The sequence below is a fragment of the Desmodus rotundus genome, chromosome 13 (assembly GCF_022682495.2).
Source record: "Desmodus rotundus isolate HL8 chromosome 13, HLdesRot8A.1, whole genome shotgun sequence".
Classification (NCBI taxonomy): domain Eukaryota; kingdom Metazoa; phylum Chordata; class Mammalia; order Chiroptera; family Phyllostomidae; genus Desmodus; species Desmodus rotundus.
Genome location: NC_071399.1, coordinates 31,665,493 through 31,688,579, shown reverse-complemented (window position 1 = coordinate 31,688,579; position 23,087 = coordinate 31,665,493). Strand labels below are relative to the sequence as shown.

General features: G+C 35.8%; 1 protein-coding gene across 1 annotated transcript in view; it reads left to right on the top strand.

The window, feature by feature from the left end:
* MYO16 (myosin XVI) overlaps positions 1 to 23,087 on the top strand; it is a 518,514-nt gene that overhangs the window by 339,619 nt on the left and 155,808 nt on the right. The window contains exons 25-27 of the mRNA XM_053916793.1: positions 3,836 to 4,011; positions 6,561 to 6,641; positions 6,884 to 7,089. Coding sequence (XP_053772768.1) covers positions 3,836 to 4,011; positions 6,561 to 6,641; positions 6,884 to 7,089 — 463 coding nt within the window. The remainder of the gene's footprint in view (positions 1 to 3,835; positions 4,012 to 6,560; positions 6,642 to 6,883; positions 7,090 to 23,087) is intronic.

The window sequence follows — 23,087 nt, the reverse complement described above, 5'->3', positions numbered from 1 at the left end:
ACTTCAGGCTTCGCAAGGCATCAGGTCTCTCTTGCAACTACTGCACTTTTCTGTTACAAGTATAAAGCAGTCTTTGACAATACAAATGGACATGGCTGTGTTCCAGTAAAACTTCTCTGACCAAAACAGGAAGTGGGCCAGACTTGGCCCATGAGTCATAGTTGCACACCCATTCTATCATATGAACAAAAGATGCATATTTGTTATAATATTTTATGAATCTGGAATGTTTCGATGCTGTAAATTTTTATTAAAAATGTAATTTATTAATAACAACTTCTATTTTCAAGTACCTTGTTAAGTACTTTGCATACAGTGTCTAATTCAATGCTCATATCATAAAAATCTCCCAGTTGAGGAAGATTGTAGGGTCTGTTGAGGTGTCCATTCAAAATACAGTTGTGTATATGAGATGCCTGACCAAATGCAGGCAGGTAACTTGGAGGTATAGCTCTTGCAGACATGTAGCAATCCCTCCCATTTGTGCCTAGGGTAGAAATAAATTGTACTTGACTTAGTAAGAGGCAGAAAGAGTCTAAATCCAGTTTTTTTAAGTCTGCTTATAAGAACAGGAAAATTTGAGATTTACTGTTCATATTGTTATTATGGAGTCTTTTGTCTCTGAGCATCTCTGCATCCCTGCTTATACTCCATGGACACTTAGCTTGTTCCATTTTACTTACAAAAAAGGTACCTGATACCATGTTTATAGGCCCCAGAGAAGATTCTTCCCATTTCAGTGTGTACTATATAGAGTGACATGAAGAAAACGGCCTGCAGTAAGTGACCCCATGTGAAAGGAAAGGCTAAAACTCTTCAACAGACCTTTTCTTAAAGGTTCTGAGAAGCAAAAGGATGGCAGCATTTCTCATTTCATGCCCCAAGGCACCTGCTCTCACCTCCCATGTGGTCAGTTTGTGATAGGGCTCGAAAGTTAGGGTCCCGTTGCATGATGGCATCTTCCTGCGTCAGTAGGACGCACTAGAGCACCATATCTGCATGCAGCATCACAATATGATTCAGACAAGGGCAGAAGCTGATCAGTTATAGGTTTCCATCCGTATTTATGTCTAGTGTCTATGAATTATTACAGTCTTTCCCCCCAATTTAGGAGTAACATATTGCACTTTTCCTCTGTGGTTCCATCTGTACATAGACTTGCCATAAATATATATAATTTTTAAGTGTGCCATGGCAATATATGTTTTTATTTAATTTTATTTTGAAATACTTTTAAACTTAAAGAAAGTGACAAAATTAGTAAACAGAACTCCCATATATCCTTATCCCAGATTTATTGTTTCCTTTTCTTTCTTTTACTCTATTTTTCTCTTCCTACCATTCTTTTCTCCCTTTTTTCTTCCTTCCTTTCTTTCGTCCCTGTGTGTGTATATGTATATTTGAGAATGTACATTCATTTGAGAATAGGTCACATTCATTTTTATGCCTACACTCTTTGGTATACATATTAAGATCAAGGACATTATCTACATAATATCAGTAAATTATCAAAATATGTAACATCAATACAGTAATAATAGTGTCTAATTGAGAGTCCCTATAAAACTTTACTGGTTAACCTTGATCACTTTTTAGGTGGCCTCACTCCGGTTTTTTAATCAAAAGTCACTATTTTTTCTTTGATAAGTAATTTGTTAGGAAGTACTTTAAGAAATGCAAATATTTTCATCCTAATCAAACTTTCACACATTGATTTTGCATTAAATGAATGATTCTTACCTAAATTAGTGATTTCTTTATGGTTGCAAGATTTTAATTTTCTAACCCCAGTTTTCCATCAACAGTCAATTCTACTATAATAACTCCCCTCTCTAATTAATTAGTTAATTACCAGTATGGACTCATAAATTCTTTTTGTTTTCTCACCTGTTTCTCTTAAAAATTTATTAATGTAATATTGGTTGATAACATATAACTTTCAGGTGTACAACACTATAATTCTGTATTTGTATACTCTATTATTTGCCCACAATTCAAAGTCTAGTTTCGTCTTGACCCCCTTATTTTACTCACTGAATCATAATGCATTACTATTGTTATTTTGGTGCTGAAATTGCCCATGATGTGGCCTGTAAGAACCCCTTCAGGCTAGCTCCTATGTCCTTTTGACAGGTTCTCATTATCTTTTTTAGTACTTCCTTGCATTTTGACCTTTCAAGATGTCCCATGATTTTCTCCCTTGCCTCAGATCCCAATCAACTACATGTCCAAGAAGACTTGATTTATTTTGGAGGAGACCAGTATTAGTAAACATGAAGGTCTGGGGGTTTGGTGAGCTCATTTAAGCTTTCAGAACTCCAGAATTTAAGGTATAAATACAGAACATACATAGATATAGAAAATATACAGATATATAGCTATATATTATAAGTCATGAATTTGTGCTGTTACCTCTAATTTCAATCCAACATGGCAGGACTCCTTTATGCCTTATTGCTTTGCATAAATGTGTCTTTCTTCTCTGACAGTTCTCCCTAGTTTCCTTTTTGTTTATTCATATAGTGATGTCGCATTGATTATATTGCTAATAAATATGTTAGCCTAGACAGGCAAAATAATGTGGGCATAGAAAAGGTAAAATGCTTTGCTACTAAACATTGCTAACTGTCTGATGGGCTAAGCATGATCCTAAATGATTTATGCACATTATTTCACACTTTCATCTTGTAGTCATCTTTAAAGTAGGTATGGTTATGGTCATTTGAATGAAAAGGAAACTAAAGCTTAAAAGCCTGTCTACATATAGATATAGGTAACACAAGAAAAATTCCTCTTAGATCCTTAAACACCATATACAGTTTTCACCCTGATATTTAAACACATAACCAAAAATGTATTCATCATTGCTCCAGTTTTTTTCCTGAGGTGTCAAGAAGGGAATATGGGCCCAGGATTATTAGAATTTATGTAATGTAACATCTAATATATATCGACTTGCTTTTTACCTTTGCAACTTAACAGGATTAGAAAAAGAGACAATTCTTTTGATCTAACAACTGATGTAACCAAATGGGACAGGGTCTCTCATAGGTATTTTTGAATTTTATTTATCAATTACAGTTTACACTCACTATTATTTTGTATTAGTTTCAGGTGTACAGCATAGTAGTTAGATAGTCATATACTTTACAAAGTGTCTTCCTGATATTTTTGGTACCCACCAGGCACCATAGATACTTACTACAATTTTATTGACTTTATTCCCTATTTACATGTGAATCAAAAAAACCAAACAAACAATCAAAAGTGAAACAGACTCACAGACACAGAGAACAGGCTGATGGTTTCCAGAGCACAGGGAGTTTGGGGGACTGGGTGAAAAAGGTGAAGAGATTATGAAGTACAAATCGGTAGGTACAAAATAGTCTCATAGTACTTACAGAGACAGGTTCAATCCTCATGAAACATGTTCCTGGGTAGTTATTTTCCTGAAATAAAGAGTTGCTGACCGAATCCATGTCTTCATTACTTGGTCAAGTGCACTAAAGGCCCTTAGGGTTAATGAGGTAAGATTCTGTTCAGATAGCTAGGAGAGTAGTAAGTGACATTTAGAAAGTGAAGGGTCAAGGGCTCAGGTGAAGGTTTGGGAAACATGGGGTCAAGGACTCCTGGTCAAGGGCAAGGATGGTCAAAATTCATCACATGGAATAATTAATAGTGGGGAAAATAACACGGAGGCAAAGGGAATGATAGACTCTTCATTACATCTTCCACTCTGAATGTTTTAGTGGTTGAAGGACTTGAATAAGGAGTAAATTTTAATGTAAATAACTATTTTAATGACACTTACAATATTCATTTATTTATTTTCTAGCTAGTGAAAATGTCGTGATCAATCATTTGTTCCAGTCAAAACTGTCACAAACAGGATCCCTTCTATCTTCCTATCCTTCTTTTAAATTCAGAGGACATAAATCTGCCCTGCTCAGTAAGAAAATGACAGCTTCTTCAATTATCGGAGAAAACAGGAAGTATCTAGAACTTAGTAAGGTAGGAATTTTTGTGATTCTTGTTTGGTTGTTTTTAAATTTGCTTAGAACATTTGCTTCTTTTTTAAAAAGCACAATTATCAATATTAATGGAAAGAAATTGATATTTTAATTTTAAAAATTTAAAGGGAAGGATGCCTACCTGAAGTATAATCATCAGATAGAAGAAAACTACTATACACTAAAAATTCAATAACAAATACAGCATTAATAATTGTGTTGGTTGTCTGTGCAACATCCTATTTATGTTTCATCTCTGTGACTGTCCTTGTGATGAATGGGTAGTAACTTAAAGGATGGTAGGCTTAGAGGGAATTAACTCAGCTACCTTATTCTTTTGACATTAATTACTTCAGAGGTTTTAGGTCTCTAAACAATAAATTGTAGTTTCTTACAGACATAGTGTATTTTTCAGGTGCTAGAATGTGTAGTGGATAATTTGTAGATGTTTAACTTATTTTGTATTATACTTTTTTAACTGTGTATTTGTCTCACACAAGTGCAGTTGCACTTACAAGCTAACAGTTCTCACTATTTATGCAATAGAACTAAAATTCAGAGAAAGACTAAAAATTCAGTGAAGAGTTTTTTCAAACCAAATGTTATAAGTTTAAAATTCATTGTAGCCCAGTTTGTTTTGCTTGCTTCCACCAAAACCATAAAAGATGAGAAATATGATTGGGAAGGTGTCCAGTTCAGCCATTTTTAGATATTCAGTTGTAGCTTGCTGAAATGCATTTTAGCTTACCAAATTAAAATGAAAGCATAATTAAAATCAGTTCTATTTTAGAAGAGTGGTAGAAATATGTATAACATATTAGAAGTAAGTCTGTGTGTGTGTGTTTAGTTCATAGGCCTTTGATTTAGGGCTCCCTTGGTATAGCTGTTGTAGCACTACATAATCACAGGACTTCCAGCTCACTGAATACAAAATATATCTTTTACATAAAAAAGACAAAGGTTGCCCTTTGTAAGGAAGATCTTTATTCCTGAGGTTTCCACTGAACTTTCTGGCTCGTCCTTTTTCAATCACCATGAAAATTAAGAGCAAGAAATCACTATAAACTCTAAACTGCAATTTTTAACCTTAATTATTAAACATTACCAGGCAAAGATGCCATTAGTCTTCTCCCTGAAGGACTGCAGGAGAGAGATAATTTACAGTAGTTCCTCCACCCAGGAAAGGAAATTTAGTGTTCAATTTCAAGAGATGGAGATTTATTTATTATGATTATTCCTTAAGTGTTCTATTTCTCACTTCTCTTCAAACTGCCCTCATCCCTGCACATCCACCCCTGTGACCGGCAGGGTAGGAGTCTACCTGCTCTTTAACTGAGCATCCCATTTGGTTTTGTGTTTGTAGAAAAAGGTTGATTGTGAACCGCTTGCTTCATTTTACAGTCCCTCGTCAGTTATAATTAATCATTTCTGTTTGACAGTTCATCTTAATGGATGGAAAAGAACTATTGCCATGGTAGCAATTGCACCAAATTGACAAGAATGCTTTATCAGAATTTTTTCTTCTATAAAGGTCTTTCTATTTTAAGATAAATGATTTTGGATCAATAGACATGTTGGCTCACGTCTGTGTGACTTTGTGAAATGTAAAGGTACATTAGTGGCTGTGGTTTCTTTTAACCCCTGGTGGACATTAATTATCTTCTGCCCTTTATTTCTTCATTTCCACTGGCTTCATTTTAACTTATTTCTTTTTTTCTCCACTATCATTTATACTTTGCTACACATACTTTTTTTTCTTTTAAGAAGCATACTTAATTACTTATCAAAGAAAACAATTTATTATCATTTTCACAGCCAGGTAATTTACTAACCCCTTTCAGTAGTTTTAAGAAAATAAGAAAAGGAAGGATAAGAAAAAAGTGGGTAAGAAACTAATCATAGTCAATCTTAAGAGAACAAGCCAATGATTATCAAAATATCAAATCTTTGTAATATACAATAGTATTCTTTTGCCCTAGAGTCAGCTACATTTCATGGTAAATGTGGACTGTTAGTAGTACAACCAGTAAAAATACCAGGGTGAATTCACTGTACCACCAAGCAAGTATGGATCTATATTTATTTTCAAATTAAAGTGGACACAGGATGGTGACAGCCATGTACTTGAAAGTTTGGCAGTAATAGCTGCTATTTTACATGCAGTTGCCCATTTCCCCAACTTTATGATAGTGTTACAGAAAATCATTTAGTACTGGTTTTTACAGCCTATTTTAAATCAATATCTGCCTGTAAGGGAATTTACATGGACGAGAGGCTTAATTTTTTTTTCTTCTAAATCAGGGGTGTCAAACTCATTTCCACCGGGGGCCACATCAGCCTGGTTGTTGCCTTCAGAGGGCCAAAATAATTTTAGGACTTTATAAATGTAATTACTCTTCAACTGTTAAGGAGTTGAAATTACATTTGGCCCTTTGAAGGCAACTGCGAGGCTGATGTGGCCCCCAGTGAAAATGAGTTTGACACCCCTGTTCCAGTGGAATTTAGTAAACTAAATTTGCTCACCCTCCTTTCTTTTTGTTTTCTTTACAGTTATTAAAAAAGAAAGGAACTTCTACATTCCTTCAAAGACTGGAAAGAAGAGGTCCAGTTACCATTGCATCTCAACTCAGGGTTAGTTATGTGTTCTGATTCTAAAACTTAAATTTGGATTATATTTAATGTATAGGGTTTACATAGAATCCCCCCCTTTTTTTGACTACTAAGTACCTTCAGAAAAAGTGAACATACACACAAAGTGAGTGAATGCATAATTTTAAAAGTTTTGATTGAAGGTATTTTTATTTACAAGCTGCTTTATATATTTAGTGAGAGTCTTCTTTGGATAATCAATTTGTTTTTACTTCTCTCCTTAGAACTCTCTAATGGATATTATTGGAAAACTTCAGAAGTGCACTCTACACTTTATTCATTGCATCAAGCCCAATAACTCCCAGCTGCCAGATACCTTTGATAATTTTTATGTGTCTGCTCAGCTACAATACATCGGGGTCCTGGAGATGGTGAAGATTATACGATATGGATACCCTGTTCGCCTTTCCTTCTCAGATTGTCTGTCAAGGTAAGTTTTGTTCTTGAAACATTGTGTTCACTGTTCAGTATAGCATACTGACGGTATTGCAACAAGCATCTTCCGTTTTTTTCTTTATTATGGCATTGCTTTTATTGTTTATTTTCTTCTATCTTGAACAAACCAAACACTCTGGGGAACAAAGAAAGACACTGACAAAGCTAATGTAAAAAGTCACTAAACTTAGACACCTTGGAAATCATTTTCATGTTCTCTTAAATTTGTGGATTTCCTTGGATTTAAAGATTTATAAAATTGTCGCATATAATGTTTATATAAAAGTTATTATTTAAAGGAAAAACATATATATGTGATTGTTTTTATATCTACAAACAAAACATTTTTATAGATTAAGGATTGACAAACCACTTATTGGCAAAATTCAGACCATCGCCTATTTTTGTAAATAAAGTTTTTCATTAGAACACAGCCATTGGTCAAAATAATGAGAATGTCTGTTTTTAAGTGGGTGGACAAAATGAAAACCAGAAAGTATGGGGGGGACCCAAAAAATGGAATTTATTTATAAAACATTGTGTATTTGTTCTGACATGTTTAAACTTCAGTCATTTCCAAAGTACTTTTTCATTTGATGCAATACACCTATTGAGACATATTTTCCACCGCTCAAATGGTTTTTGAACTCACTGATTTCAATGCCTTTTAGTGCTTCTGCCTTTTTTGTCTCACCTTGTTCACATGGGTAAAAGGTGTCCTTGGACAACTTTTTCACCTGGGAAACAAAAAAAGTCACTAGCGTGATCAGGTGAATAGGGAGGGTGGTGCATGGAGGTCATGCTGTTTTTGGTCAAAAACTGCTGAACACACTTTGCAATGTGGGCAGGTGTGCTCATAAAACCCATCATGAAATGGGCAAACACACTGAGAGAGTTTTCCAAAAAAATTCACTGAAGTTGCACACAGCCTCTCACAAAATCACCAGCTGGTACACTGATACATATAGGTACCTTGAACACTCACCTAGTTGGAGAAGCCTGTATTATAATAAGATAATTCTGGGGTCTTTGGGAGGTCTCCCTTTGTATTTGTTAATTCTATATAAAAAGATGAAATTTTAAAATAATGTTGATATAAAATAGTAATATCAATATTATAAAACTAAAACCTAGTATTCATGGTTAAAAACTAACTGTACAGTATAGTGTGTAAAATATTATTGAAATTTTTTCATTTAAGAAATTTTAAGACTTTTATTGACCAGAAGTCTGAAGAAGCTGCTAAACTTAAACCAATATGTTGGAAATATTTAGTTCAGAACAAAAAACATAATATTTATGACTAAAACCCTATGTTCATTTTTTAAACACTTGTCTTCCCATAAGAAAGTAGCATTTCTTCATTGTGTGTTTTGGTGAGTTTCACAAAGACACAAAGAAATAAATATCATATGAGTTTTCTTTAGCTATCCATTTAAAAATGACTGATAGAATATCTTTAGAAGTGAAGATAAAATTGGCCACATATCATGATAAATTGTTTGGGAAGTGAATATGTTTAAACTGCAGAATATATGTTTCAGGTTCACAAGATATCTGTGGTTTTAAAACTTAAAATATGCTTATGAACACTCTAATAGACTCTTTCCCCTGTAGGGAAGAACTGCAGTATATTTCCCACACATAGTAGTTTGGGCTATTTGAAGTCATCCCTCCCACAAATAGTCTTTGTACAAATAGTACAAATAGTCTTTGGATCAATGAGTTTAAAACCTTCCCCTATATAATAGGTTCCCAAATTCACCCCAGACATTGTGAATGGTAATCAATACAGAGTGAGATCCAAGGGCTCTCCCACTTTGTCTTGTGGAGAAGGGTAAGGTGATATGTGCTAGTAGCATGTGGTATCAAAGCACCACAGGCCTTGATAAATTGCAGTTTGGGCAGCAGTAGTAACTCCCTTCCCAAGCATTGTCATGACCAGCTGTCCCCCCAAATTATTTTCCAGTAGACTCACTATCAGCTTGTTAAAATGGATTCCAGAGCAGCACCCCCAGAGTTTCCCACTTAGTAGGGCTAGATGAGGCCACCGAGATCAGTGTTTCTAATGGTAATGCTGACATTGTTGGTGTGGGGACAACTGCTGAGAACCATGGTCTAGAATACCTAGTCACTTAGGCACATGTATTTTGTTTCATTTTTTCCCAGCCAGGGGTGGAAAGTATGTGAATTCCCTGATAATTAAAGTGAACTTGTTGAGAATGCAAAATCTCAATTATTTATTGAATTATTGAATTGAAGTCTGCAAATTTGTGAAGACATCCAAGTGCTCTATATGCACCTGGAGTTTGAGAAACACTTTTGATGGATTTCTGTATTGGATATGAAACAGGATTAATATCATTCTGTGAATAATTTTTTTAATCTTATTTACTTTATTTTACTTTTTATTGTTTAATTACAGTTGCCCCCATTTTTCTCCCATTACTCTCTCCTGCCCTACCCACCCTCTACCTCCCACATTCAGTCCTTCCCCCTACCTTATTGTCTTTGTCCATGGGTCCTTTATACATGTTCCTTGACTCGACCCTTCCCCTTTTTTCCCCCATTATCCCTCTCCCCACTACCTTCTGGTCACTCTCAGTCTGTTCTTTATTTCCATGTCTCTGGTTCTATTTTTCTATCTTGTTTGTTTTGTTGATTAGGTTTCACTTATAAGTGAGATCATATAGTATTTGTCTTTCACCTCCTGGCTTATTTCACTTAGCATAATGCTCTCCAGTTCCATCCATGCTGTCCTGAAGGGTAGGAGTTCCTTCTTTCATTCTGCTGTGTAGTATTGTAAACACTTTTTTAAAGTATATTTAATGTATTTTGTATTTATTTTGTTAGAGTGTCCTAGAATCATAGAATTAAAGAAGCTGTGCATCAAAGGGCCCTCAGTGTTCCTCTAGTATAATCTTTGGTAGCTGCATAAATCTTTTTGACTACTATTCTAGCAAGCAGTCATTTGAATTGCCCTATTTTCCCAGAAAAGGTAGAGAACATGGGTGTGGGTGTTTGTTTGTGTGTGTACAATATTATATGTAATAATAATTTGAAAATTATTTTTACCTTGAGTAATTTTTTTCAAATAAGGTTTGATATATATACTCTACCAGGATTAATTTCCATTAATATAGCATATGCAATCAGTGTCTTTTAAAAATAGGTTCAATATTTTATATGTAGGCATTTCTTGATATCAAATGACTTCCAGGCAAGGATTACCTCTTTTTCAGGCACAATTCCTGTGCATTGTAGGTATTTAATCAATGTTTTTGGAATAAACCTGATATTTGTGAGATTAATGGTTGTCCAATTTGAAGTAATGTTTCTGCATAACAGAGACTATAGCCATACTCTGTTTGTTTAAAAGAGTAGTGTAAATGGGAAATGATACCATTTGGTAAATATTTGCATTTCTTTAACCAGGAAATGTTATGTCTATTAATTATCTTTATTTGCAATGCCATATTAGTAGAAATTGAATTATTAATTTGTTTCAATGGAAATTTGTTACCATTTTTCTTAAATGAAGGATACTAGTCTAGAATATTATCACAAAAAATGCCAATCCATAGAGAGTGCCAGTTTCTATAAAACTTGAACAAAACATAATCCACATACTGTTACATCAAGAAATAACATAATTTAATATTTATTTTTAAATATTAAATCAGAAAAGCTCATCAAAACTTTGAAACCCCCAGGCAATCAAGCATCATTACATTAAAAAAAAGCTGACTTCCAGCCAAGATGGAGGCATAGGTAGATACACTTTGCCTCTGCACACAAACAAAAGAAGGACAACAAAAAATTTAAAAACAAAAAATAACCCGAACTGCCAGAAAATCAAACTGTATGGAAGTCCAACAACCAAGGAGTTAAAGAGGAAACATTCATCTGGACAGATAAGAGGATCGGAGATGGGCAGCTGGGGTGGAGAGGACTCATGGCAAAGTAGCAGCTGCAGGACTGGGACGGGCAAGCCAACAGCTGGCACACCATGCAGTCCCACAGTTGCATGCAGATAAACTGGGAGGCACAAATGGGAAGCAAGACAGACCACACAATGCAGGGTTCCAACACTGGGAAATAAAACCTCAAAACCTCTGACTGAAAAAGTCTGTGGGGGTTGAGGCAACAGGAGAAACTCCCAGTCTCACAGGAGATTTCACTGGAGAGACACATAGGGTCCTAGAATGTACAAAAAACCACCTACGGGGGAATCAGCACCAGAAGGGCCCAATTTGCTTGTGGCTAGCAGAGGAAGTGACTAAAAGCCAGCAGGGAGCTAAGCAAGTGACATTGTTCCCTCTCGGACCCCTCCCCAACATAGAGCACCATCAAAGAGGGTTGCCCCACCCTGGTGAATACCTAAGGCTCTGCCCCTTACTATGTAACTGGTGTGCTGAGACAAAAACTATGGCCCAAATGAAAGAACAGATCAAAGCTACAGAAAAAATACAACTAAGTGATGAAGAGATAGCCAACATGATAGATACAGAGTTCAAAACACTGGTAATCAGGATGCTCACAGCATTGGTTGAGTATGGTCACAAAACAGGAGAAAAAGTAAAGTGAAATAAAGGAAAATGTACACGGAACCAACAGTGAAGGGAAGGAAACCAGGACTCAAATCAATGATTTGGAGCAGAAGGAAGAAGTAAACATTCAACCAGATCAGAATGAAGAAACAAGAATTCAAAAAAATGAGAAGAGGCTTAGGAATCTCTGGGCAACTTTAAACATTTAAACATCCAAATCATAAGGGTGGCAGAAGGAGAAGAGGAAGAGCAAGAAATTGAAAACTTATTTGAAGACATAATGAAGGAGAACTTCCCCAAACTGGCAAAGGAAAGAGACTTCCAGGAAGTCCAGGAAGTTCAGAGAGTCCCAAACAAGTTGGACCCAAGGAAACACACACCAAGGCACATCGTAATTACATTACCCAAGATGAAAGACAAGGAGAGAATCTGAAAAGCAGCAAAAGGAGACAGTTACCTACAAAGGAGTTCCCAGAAGGCTATCAGCTGATTTCTCAAAAGAAACCTTACAGGCAAGAAGGATCTGGAAAGAAGTACACCAAGTCATGAAAGGCAAGGACCTATATCCAAGATTACTGTATCCAGCAAAGCTATCATTTAGAATGGAAGGGCAGATAAAGTGCTTCCCAGATAAAGTCAAGTTAAAGGAGTTCATCATCACCAAGCCCTTATTATTTGAAATGTTAAAGGGCCTTACCTAAGAAAAAGAAGAACATCAAAAATACAAACAGTAAAATGACAACAAACTGAGAACTATCAACAACTGAACCTAAAAAGCAAAAAAATAAAATAAAATGAACTAAGCAAACAAACTGGAACAAGAACAGAATCACAGTAATAGAGATCACATGGAAGGTATCAGAGGGGAGGGGGAGGGGGGAGAATGTGGGAAAAAGTACAGGGAATAAGAAGCATAAATAGTAGGTACAAAATTGACAGGGGGAGGTTAAGAATAATATGGGAAATGGAGAAGCCAAAGAACTTATATGTATGACTCATGGACTTGAACTAAGGTGGGGGAGTGATGGTGGAAGGTGGGTACAGCACAGAGGGGAATAAAAGGGAGAAAAAAATGGGACAACTGTAATAGCATAATCAATAAAATATATTAAAATAAATAAATAAATAAAACCTACAGGTGCAATTTAATAGGAATTTTCATTTGCCAAAATATCAGACAACAGAATCTATTATTCCTATGTAAAATATTTAATTTTTTATTTATAGCACCTTGTATTACTATTAAGAGACTAAAATCCTGTCAAAACAAGGACCTTTGTTTAGTATACAAAAAGAAATGTGGTTACAAAAAAAAAAAACTGGTCAAAAAAGAAAAAAGATATCTAACATTAAAGCAAATGCCTACTTATTTGAACAACACTTATTATTTTTGATATCCAACATATTAACAAATGCAGATAATTGACATTCCAGTGGAATCTATAGGTAGATATGATTAAACTACAAATTTGCTAGATAATTATGTTAGTTGAGAGCATCCTATTTTGATTAAGTTTAGAAGTATGCTTGTTTAATTTTTTCCTGATAATGTCAATAGCTCCTAGTGGGATAATAAAGATGTAAGGTCCTGTCTCTCGTGGCAGAAGACTTCTCAAGTTTGGATATATAAGGAAAAAGGAAAGGAGCAACAGGACTGAATTATTATATAAAAATCATAATACATAATAAAACTACCTATTACTATGGACAGACAGAATTTTGCCCCTTGTTTACATGTTGAAACTCTAACCCTCAATGTGACTGTATTAGAAGATGAGGCCTATAAGGAGATAATTTATCTTAACTGAGATCATAAATACGGGGCCCTGACCTAAGTTTTGCTGAGTTGTGGCATATGATACTCCCTATATCTTATTGGTTAAAGGCAGTCACTTGGCCAAGGCTAACATCAATAGGATAGCAAAGTGTTGTACTCATAAGTACTAAAAAACACACAAAAAGAGTGGGAATGTGTATAGTTCTGGCTCACTTAGCTGTTGCTGTGTGTCAGACCACTCCAACATTTAGTGCCATACGATGGTAATTTGTTATTTCTCCTAGTTCTGTGGGTGAAATGTGCTTAGTCGGGTAATTCTTATCCGCAATCTTTCTAACCATTGCAGCCATATAGCAGAAGAGGTGAGTGTTAGCTGAAGGCTCAGCTGGGCTGGATGTACAAGATGGCTTCTTCACTCATGTGTCTGGTTCCTCAGTGTTCCTCCTGTGGCCTCTCTCTTCAACAGAATATCCTGGACTTCTTACCTCATGGCTCACAGTTCCAAGGGGCAAGAATGGAAACTTGCTCTTCTTAAAATCTGGACCTGGGACTAGTATAGCATCCCTGGCCCTGTGCTCTATTGATCAAAGCAGTTGCAGACCAGCCTAGATCCTTCCAATGGGAAGGAAGTGATTGCCAGTGGTCGGTTTTGAGTCAAGCTGCCATATTCTTTTAAAGGGGGAACATGCAAGTAACTGGGAACAATAAAAAATCTTCCACAACCATGCCTATAGATATGAATTGCTATTATTTTTGTATCTCCCTGGTAAGTTTTGTGAGTTTGGTGTGTTCAATAATACAATACCATCATTTTCCCCAAAATTATAGAATTTTGGGAAAGGATCATGAGTGAATGCTGAAGAAATGGTTTTGAGAAGTTCTTAAAGTTATGGTACCATACCTTTTACCTTATGTGGCACTATACTATCCTTTTCCAAAACTTTTTTTAATAGTCCGTATTCTTGTGACATTATACTTAACATAGCTTTTCAATAAGGATCTATGCCAGATTTGAGTCTTATGTATCTCTATGCTTCTCAGGATGCTAACCCTCTATATCTTCATCCTCTCTTGGGTGGCAAGCTTCTAGGGATCATGCCCATCATTCATCTATGGGCTTGTTGATAGTTGGCAGGGGAGAGGAGGACAACAGCACTACAGGGAGAGGTTGACCCTTTAATGAGGTGACCTTATTTGGAAAAGACAGAAGGACCTGTCCAGTAAAAGCACTGCAAGGATTGCTATTATGCTTGGCATGGTGAGGGAGCATGATCTGTGTTTTGAGATTGTTACTGGATGAGATCCCTGTTAGAAATAGTCTGAATCATTTAGCTTGTTTAAATGACACAGTTGTTACTGAAAGGTCAAGCTGTGAAAAAACATAGCCATGATTAAATTGGGTGTGGGGAGAGGAATGAAAGAAGACACACTTCAGCTTATTGGATTAAAACTAATGGGCAGCAGCTGCCCAATGAAGCAGAATCATCAGTTACAGATATGGGTTGGAATCTTCTAAACATTTTTCTTGTTACATGGAAGTGGTGCCAGTTACTACCAAGACAGCTTTAACAGAAATGTGAATTAATTAGTTCAGGAGCTTCTAAAGGCTTTAATTGGCAAAGGATAAATTTTCTTCAGGATAATTTTGCCAAATCCAACTTTCTGTTAAAACTCTTCTGCAGGATTGGCTGATTGTCTAAGGTTTTAATGATGTTTGGGAGGAAAAGGGACTTATTACTTTTTAATGGAATGTAAAATAAGAGAGGTATAAGGAATAAATTCAGAAGTCACTTCAACCTAAACATAATGAAGTATACCTGTATGAGGAATTTGTCACTCTGACCAGCAGATTACGAATCATAAAATCCCCCCCAACATCTCCTGTGAGGATTTGCAAACTTTTCCCATTAAGGACCAAATAATAATTATTCTAGGCCTACAGTCCACAAGATCTCGATATAGCTACTCAACCCTGCCTGTGGCAGAAGGTCGTGATAGACACTAGCTAAATGAATGGGTGAGCCAGTGTTCCAGTAAAATTTATTGACACAGAAAGTGGGTGGTTGATGTGGTCACCGCCCTGCAGTGTCTGTGGCATTGTGGCTGAGATGAGACAAATTCACATGGACTACCGAGTCCTGTGGAGGAAAAGGGACAGTACAGCCACTCTCTCAAGGGGAGAGTGCCCCAGCCCTTGCCTGGACAGGCTTTTATTGCTTTTCTGGGCACATTACATTGAGGATGGTCCTCATTTACTATGTACAGGTTCGCTTTAGGTGGTTACCTTTCACAGAAAACAAAGGAGAGGATGTTGCTAATTACATAAAAAAGGAAGGACATTTGCAAATGTAAAGGGAAAAGTGGTTGAACTGGTTACATTCATCCTTGGAAGGTTTAGCATAGATTTTAGGAGGTTACTTTAAAGATATGCAGTAAATATTTGCTGCCTCAATTCAGGGTGAGGAAGTTTTAGCAAAAAGCAAGTCTCAAAGTGGCCTAGGTACAATGCAGGCCTGATTCACCACGGGAGAACCTATCCGTGGGCATGGTCCTGTGTGCCAGACCTCGCTTTCCACTGGCCTTTCCAAATGGGAGCTGGGCCCATGTCATGCAAAACAGTCTCCTATAGGTGGTCTTTTTTTTTTTTTTGAGGATTTATTTATTTATTTATTTTATCGTTGTTCAAGTACAGTTTTCTGCCTTCTCCCCCGACCCCTCCCCATCACCCCAGCCTTCCCCACCTCCCACCCCCATTTCCACCCCCCCCCCCCCGCTGTTGTTGTCCATATGTCCTTTATAATTGTTTCTGTTAACCCTTCACCCTTTTCTCCCATTATCCCCTCCCCTCTCCCTTCTGATCACTGTCAGCCTGTTCTCAATTTCAATGTCTTTGGTTATACTTTGCTTGCTTGTTAGTTTTGTTGATTAGGTTCCTGTTAATGGTGAGATTATATGGTATTTGTCTTTCATCACCTGGTTTATTTCACTTAGCATAATGCTCTCCAGTTCCAACCATGCTGTCGCAAAGGGTAGGAGCTCCTTCTTTCAGAAAGTGGGTGGTCTTAATCCAAGGGCAACTAAACCCTTATCTAGTCTCATTCACCCCTATTCTGATAGAGTCAGGAAAACAAATTTCATAGAAAAAAGGAAAAATAATGAAAGGTGACTTTGATGTTGCTTTGTAATTTTATAATCAGGTTTAGATCCTTATTTCTACTCTAAGGAGCCATATTATCTCTCATAACAGCATCCATTCATTTATTCATTTATTTCTTCCTTATTTATTAATTCACTCTTATTTTATACAAGAATTTTAATGAACAAAAAATTCATTTTGACTTGGAAAGTTACCAGCAGTTGCATCCCCAGCATCATCATTAAGTACTACTATGCACCCACTGTGAGTCAAACACTAAATTTGCACTGTAGACTTATTATTCAATTCCTCATAATAACCTTTGTAGGGAACTACTCTCTTCATAAAGATATTATTTATTATGTAATTAATAAATAATAGAGCTTTGATTTAAATTTCTGTTAAATAATGTGTGTCAGTACTGACGAGGCACTGGGCACTGCTCTGCACTCATTTAATCTTCATAACAGTGCCATGAGTTGTATTATTAGTAGCATTGCAGTGTTACAGTTGAGAAAACTGAAGTCCCAAGGAGTTAGGTAAAGGGTCTAAAGTCTTACACCTCATCTCTGAGGGTGTTTAAACCTCCCCACAATGCAGAATTTGTACTGACATTGGCCCCACTCCAAAGTATTTGTTCTTTTTACTTTTTCCACTATGATGTGCTATCTCTTTGTTCTTGATTATCATCAGAAGCCAAAGGCAATAGGATGGGAATGACACAATAGCACTATGTCATCAGTAGGGAAAAGAAATCCCTGAAGGTTTCTAAAATTCAGTGTTGGGTCCTTCACTCTGGATTATCTTTGCTTTGCTTGCAAAAAAATAATCCATTTAATTTTGTGGGGTTTCATGGCCTACAAGTTATTCCCATACTCACCAGCCATCTTGCAAATTCAGTGGTGACATGCAGCTAGATGATGGAATGTAGATGAATCAGTCAAGATTTCTGAAAAATTAGCTTGAAGAAGAGTAAGAGAGGTGATCCTTCAAAATGGAGAAGTTCTCGTTTTTATTGAAAATAATGTAACAAATGGAAACAAAAGGTCTTAATACTTTCTAACAACCTTAAAAGCAATATCCCAAACTGACCAGTCTGGTAACTTTAAATGAATATACAATTGTACTTTGGTAAGCATTCAACATAAAACAAATGAAATCAGGGTGATTATTGTTGTTCCAAGAATATGGGCAAGAAGCTGTTTTCAGTATGAATTCAATATTAAGTCAGTTGTATTTTATTTTTAATATAATTTTGTGAGTAAATTAAAAATTCAATCCCAGAATCCTGAGTCTTATTTATTATTTGATTTATCTAGGTTTCCTCACTTCCCTCCAGTGGTGTATCCCAGTGTTTTTAATTATAAGTTATGTCAGGCAAAACATAATCACAAAATGACCTTGCTTTCAGGATTAGTTTTAAATAATTGCCTTTAATTGCTTGTTTTATTACTTATAAACCATTTACTTATTCTCATAAAACAATAATGTTACTTAATGTGACCATTAGTATGTGATAGTTTTTATTCATTATATCTGAAGGCCCTTAATAATTTAGGAATCTACAAAGGACCTCAGGTCATTATTGATATTTTTGAGAAGACCTAATCAATGTTATGTATTATTTATCAAATTTTTTACCAAAATGAGAAGACCAAAGAAAAAAAACAAAGAAGAGATCAAAATGTCACCTTTATTGCACATAAAGTGTGGGCTGAAGGATGTTGCTTGATGTAAAAGGTAGAAGTGCCTGCTAATAGAACCTCATAATTAGGCAGACTTACTCCATGAAGGAAGCTAGCTGTTTAGGTAAGTCTCAAAGTTTAGAGAACCCAAGGCAAGCAATTTGTTCACAAGCAGATGAGAATGCTCTGGGTTTTTTCTCACCAAAATTACCAATGAGACCAATCAGTCACTTCACCTTCTCTGATGAAGTGTAACAGATTAGGGTCTCCCAGAGTGTCACCGTGTTTCCATCTCTAAGGAAACATCACAAAAACAGAGGAAGTTTCTTTGGCTAACTCTCTGTTGTTTTGTGTTCTGGAACCATTGGGCACATCCAGTAAGCCTATATACATCACTAGGAATATGGTTATATCCCTGAAGTGCATGTATAGTCTTTCAGATCTCTCTCATCCTCACAAGCACCTACCTCATTGCTTCTCTGTGTATTCATCTGACCACTGTTACGCAATACAAATTTTGCCCCCAAAGATTCTGAAGTCTGCCAACAATGAATTACTTTAATTGATCTCAAGCCACTCTGTATTCAAGGTTGTAAATGCATTATTAAGTATTCTGCAACCACAATAAATGAAAATACTAAAAAAAAGAAAAGAATAATTCAAATAAAATCACAGTAGCCTAGATATTCCCCAAATTTGACTATAAATCTTCTTCCATTATTAAGTTCCCAGTGAGAAATGAAAGTTCAAAGATTAATGCATATTATAAATTAAAGCCCAGAGATATTCAATTCCAAAGGAATTCAAATCCCAAATCTGATTATCTTGTCTTTCTGACTTAAATGCACAAAATTCCATATGCACAAGTTAAATTATTGCCCCTGAATCATCCTTTTCATTTTCTTACCTGATTCAGTCTCAGCTAAAAGAGACCCCAGACATCTTGGTTACTCTGTACCCTTCAGCATAATAGTCTGAGCAGTCATATGTCTGTTTGGGTTATAACACACTGCCATAGACTTGTGGGCTTAAATAACAAACATTTATTCATTCACAGTTCTGGATACTTGAAATCTAAGATTAAGTGCCATCAGGGTTGATATCTGGTGAGAGCTTTCCCCTTGGGTTGCAGATGTCACTCTGTGCTCTCATAACCTTCTTTTTGGTACATACATGCAGAGGAGAGCAAGAATGAGAGAGACAGAGACAGTATGCTCTGGTGCCTCTTCTAAAAGGACGCCAGCCCTATTGAATTAGGCCCCCACCCTTATGATCTCATTTAGCCTTAATTACCTCTTTTTAAGGGCTCTATTTACAAATGCAGCCATATTGGGGATTAAAGCTTTAACATACAAAATTTGCAGGGACACAAACATTCAGTCCATAATAGTCATCTTAGTAGATGTGGCTAATTCAGGCCTCCCAAGCTGTGTTAACTCAGTGTTGGGTATCTCAACATTTTCACATCAAGAGTCCGATGAGTTATTAGGAGACATAATGTTATTCAGTCATTAACATCATACACACTAAACTTAAGAATATATCCCTATTCTCTAAAGCAGTATATTATGGGCAGAATTATTCTATAATCTAACAGTTTAGGTTGCTAAAGACAAGCATAACCATATAGTATATTGACCAAATCCAGTGATGTTTTATCATGAAATGGGGCATTATTAAGAATTTTGAAGGGAATACAGGTGTAAATTGGGACTGTCCCTGGGGAACCAGAACATTCGTCACCCCAATTATCTTCCATGTGTGTACTTTTTTGTGAGTGTCATCACGTGTATTTACCAGGATTCTTTAATCTCTGGCATTTCCAATAGACTCTAAGTTTTGTTAAGGAAGAACTTCTGTAGGCACATAAGAGATGGCCAACAAATATTGGTTGAATGAACTCAGACATTAATGAATAATGTTTTAGTTTTCCACATAATTTTATAGTTGAACTCTAAATTTTGTGTTCAAGATATAGCATTCATTGATATCCTATATGAGATACATTAGTGGGCCAACAGTCTTGTCCTTATCTAACCAGCTTAAAATTTTTGGTTTCATTATACCTAAATATTTCTTTTGTTGTTGATACAAATATATATATATATTTTTTTAATTTTTATTGTTATTCAATTACAGTTGTATGCCTTTTCTCCCCTTCCCTCCCCCCCACCCCAGCTGAACCCACCTCCCTCCCCCACCCCACTATCCCCCCCGATTTTGTCCATGTGTCCTTTATAATAGTTCCTGCAATCCCCTCTTCCCACTGTCCCCACCCCACTCCCCCCAGCCACTGCTAGACTGTTCCCAACCTCAATGTCTCTGGTTGTATTTGGTTTGCTTTTTTCTTTTGTTGATTATGTTCCAGTTAAAGGTGAGATCATATGGTCATTATACCTAAATATTTCCATGTAAGGGTGGCTGTTTAGACTTTATTTATTTATTTATTTACCATGTCAACTTTAGTGTAAGGTAATGATCCCTGTCTTTCCTTTGTCACAATTTAGTCTCTCATTCCCCAAAAAGTACTGTGAATCATTCTCTGAAATTTTTAGCTGTATGATAATTATACAAAAGTGCATAGATTAGTACTCCTATATTGATTAAAAATGGCATTTTTAATTTATCTTTGTTATTTCAAATATTGTAACTAAAAGCACCCTCCATGATATTGCAAAGGTGGAGAATCAATTTATGCAGTAGAAATATTTTTAGCAATAAAGACATAAAATCACAACAGACACTATACTGATGATCTGTTTAGGGTAGAAGCTATTTTTCACTAAAGGTAATTTATAGTTAAGAGTTGTCTTCACTTTATAGTATTTTCACAATATACTTACTTCAACCTCTACCATAACTGCATCATTGTGATGACTATTACTTAAACTTGAAAACTTACTTTTGTAGTAATCTAATAAGTAAATATTTCTATTATATAAAATAAAGATGTCTATGTATAGCAAAATTCAATTTTGGAATAAATGTAATTTGCTTTATTCTTAGGAAATCTATGTTTTTAAAAATATTATAACAACATATTTTTAAACTTTAATATTTTTATAAATGTCTCTCCATTTATGACAAAAAACATTCCAACAAATTTCTGCACAGGATCTCAACTATTTTCTCCACAGCTATCAAAAATGGAATAACATATCAGAAAAAACATTGTAATATATTCAGAACAATACAATTTGTGAAAGATGAATCATACACAGTGACCTGAAAATTATCAATGCACTTAGTGAGGAACTCAAGGGGAAAATGCTTTCATAGGAATAATTTGCACAAACTCAACAACTGGCAGATGGTTAGAGGTAGGGGCAATGTGACATTTTTCTAGCTCTGATCATCATAACCCTAAAAATCAGAGTCCCATTCAAGAACTAGAATACTAAATATGATATTTACCAAAATAATGTCCTTTATTCTTCTAAGAAATGTCTGTTAGGCCTCTGCAAAGCTAAGAAATGGAAATAATTATTTATATATTACATTTAGTAAAGCAACGATTACTTAGCAAGGTAGTAAAAAAACAGGAAGTTATACCTACATCTTTTCCATTAGAAATGACCTACACCATTTCAAGGTTGACTTTTATAGAATTATCAAAAAGAGAGTTCTTAAAAGGACTCATTACATTGGCTACTTAAAATATCTATTATTAACCCTCTCAGTGAAAGGTATTTTTGGAGCTGGTATAGATACAGGTTAATCCATTTTCTGTACCCAGTACACCCCATTGTCAAGATCAATATCAATGCCATAATTATCTTCCCACAATTCAGTTAAACAATTGAGTACTGTTTAATTAGATATTTTATATGTTGTCTTCTAATTCTTTATTATGCTTTGATCATTACTCCAAATAAGCCTACAGATTCTGATAGTAAGACATGTATTTTCCCCAATGCCTACCTATCCCATACCCTTACTTATGGAAAAATTGATTGAAAATCTTATCTCACAGAAGGATCTGTGTTGTAGTCATGTTTATTCTTTCACAGGCCCAGTGGCTTCACAATACAGTTTGTATCCTCTGGGTAAATACTCTCAGGATGCATGATCACTAAGAATGGTTAATTATTTTCTCTGCATCCTCTCCGAGAAAAGGGAATCCTAGTGCACTGTTGGTGGGAATGCACACTGGGGAGGCCACTGTGGAAAACAGTATGGAATTTCCTCAGAAAACTAAAAATGGAACTGCCCTTTGACCCAGCAATTCCGCTGCTGGGATTATACCCTAAGAATCCTGAAACGCCAATCCAAAAGAACCTATGCACCCCAATGTTCATAGCAGCACAATTTACAATAGCCAAGTACTGGAAGCAACCTAAGTGCCCATCAGCAAATGAGTGGATCAAAAAACGGTGGTATATTTACACAATGGAATTCTACACAGCAGAGAGAATGAAGGAGCTTATACCCTTTGCAACAGCATGGATGGAACTGGAGAGCATTATGCTAAGTGAAAGAAGCCAGACAGTGAGGGACAAATACCATATGATCTCACCTTTAACTGGAACATAATAAATAGAAGAAAAAAGCAAACAAATTATAGCCAGAGACATTGAAGTTAAGAACAATCTAACAATAGCCAGAGGGGAGTGGGGAGGGGACAGTGAGGAGAGGGGATTACAGGAACTACTATAAAGGACACATGGACAAAATCAAGGGGGAGGGTGGGGGTGGGAGAGGGAGGGGGGTTCAGCTGGGGTGGGTTGGAGGGATGGGGAGAAAAGGTACACAACTGTAATTGAATAACAATAAAAAATTAAAATTAAAAAAAGAATGGTTAATTATTATATACCATGCTATAATGTACCTTAAAACGCAATGTTA